Source organism: Acaromyces ingoldii, assembly GCF_003144295.1.
Source record: "Acaromyces ingoldii strain MCA 4198 unplaced genomic scaffold FA10scaffold_12, whole genome shotgun sequence".
In the NCBI taxonomy this organism is placed as follows: domain Eukaryota; kingdom Fungi; phylum Basidiomycota; class Exobasidiomycetes; order Exobasidiales; family Cryptobasidiaceae; genus Acaromyces; species Acaromyces ingoldii.
In genome coordinates this window covers 50,042-51,686 of record NW_020290258.1, presented here as the reverse complement: position 1 = coordinate 51,686, position 1,645 = coordinate 50,042, and the positions used below count along the sequence as shown (strand labels likewise).

Genomic DNA, 1,645 nt, shown 5'->3' with positions numbered 1-1,645 from the left:
ATGAATTCGAGGAATCTTCATAGGATTGATTGGCCAGATACCGGTCTTTTCGAACGATTTGAGGATGATACTGCGCCGCATGCCTACTGTACGGGCCTCGTCGAGCATGCTGAGGAAAGCCAACTTGCAGGTACCAATGCTGAGTCTCTTCCGTTCGGCTTTGAGCTTCTCAAACTCATCATTGTAGTTCTTGAAAGCGAGTACATCGTGTGGCTGCATTTCATGGGTGGCGTTTGAGGGGTATGTGATGATCTCAATGTTCATCTCTTCCGCCTTCTGTATCACCGCTGCAGCAGGGTGGAATGCGACGTTGTCGAAGAGCAGCAGTCGCCATCCAGAGGGACTCTTCTTCTTCTCTGTAGCCCTGTCAAAAGAGTCGAGCCAGCGCAGCATGACCTCTGTGTTATTTGAGCCATGCTGATTCCACTCAATAACCCAGTCACCGAGTGTGCTGGCATGCTGGAGTACATCCATCTGTCGGTTCTTGCCATTGAACACAATTGTTGGTGGAAGAAGAGAGCCATCAGCGCAGATTGTCTCAATAACACTGGCCTTTGAAGTATCTGCGGTTCCACCCCTCTGCGTGGGCTCTTCGTTGCGGCCTCCTGAAGCCAATATGCGCCTCTTCTCTGCCCTGGTGGTCTTGGACAGGTACTTGGGGGTCTCATCCATGCCAAAGATGTTTGCTGCGGTCAAGCTACGCTCTGTGACAACCTGCTGCAGCTTCAAGAAATAAATACAGCCTTTTTCAGCATGACCCTTAGATTTGCAAAGCAATAACTCAACTCACCAGTTCATAGTACGCTTCAATCTTTGGCAAGGTCAATGCCCAGATCCTAGCCTCGGTCTGGGCATTGATTCGGCGATAGCTGAACTCTTTGTGTCGCTCCAGGAACCGATTAGCCCATCCTGGGGCAATTGGCGATTTTGCAAGCATGCTGGCATGCTCTTCGAGCTCCTCCTTTGTTGGAGCCCATCCCAAGATGCCCCGCCGCACCACCCATTCACACAGTGCCTTGTCCTCTATGTCTGAGAGCTTCCTTCTCTGCTTCATTGCCTCTGGTGCTGAAGGAATGCCTTGAAGACGTCGAAGGACCTTGTGGCGGTTGACACCGTACTCCTTTGCTGCTTTGAAGGCTGTTGACGCTCCATTGCGTACCTTTTGCACCGCTTCTTGGACCATGGACTCATTAAGAGCAATCTCAGCAAGAGTTTGGCGCTTTTTGGGAGGCATTGGAGGCGATTGGAGAGAGATATGGTGGTTCAGAGCTGCAGCAGAGACGGACGACGCCGCCCAGAATGAGTGTTCGCGGAGTGCAAAAACGCCCCAATTTGACTCGTTTCACGCCATGACAGCAACAAACTCGGTCCTATGACAAGTACATCATAACTTTGTTTTTCTTCTTTGTTCTTTTAGGGGAGCATTGGCCTGTCCAGGGCCCTTGTAATGCCCCCAAAAAATCATGCTATTAAGGATGGCGTAGCAGAATGCTGAGTAATCAAAAAACACGTGCCAAAAAGCGTTCACGGAAGAAATTGGCACGGTAGTACAAAGATGAGATTTTACCACGTGTTTTCTGGGGATGCAGCACGTGCTGATCGAATGGAGCTAGTTGTGACAACTATTGAAAAATAGAAGTGCTCG

General features: G+C 50.0%; 1 protein-coding gene across 1 annotated transcript; it reads right to left on the bottom strand.

The window, feature by feature from the left end:
- Nucleotides 1–438: 438 nt before the first annotated feature.
- FA10DRAFT_235587 (hypothetical protein) lies at nt 439–1,183 on the bottom strand (the record flags this gene model as incomplete). The annotated part of the gene is made up of 2 exons (XM_025519033.1): nt 439–743; nt 787–1,183. Coding segments are annotated over 2 exons (702 nt in total), but the record flags the coding sequence as incomplete, so codon positions are not given.
- Between the last annotated feature and the right edge of the window lie 462 nt (nt 1,184–1,645).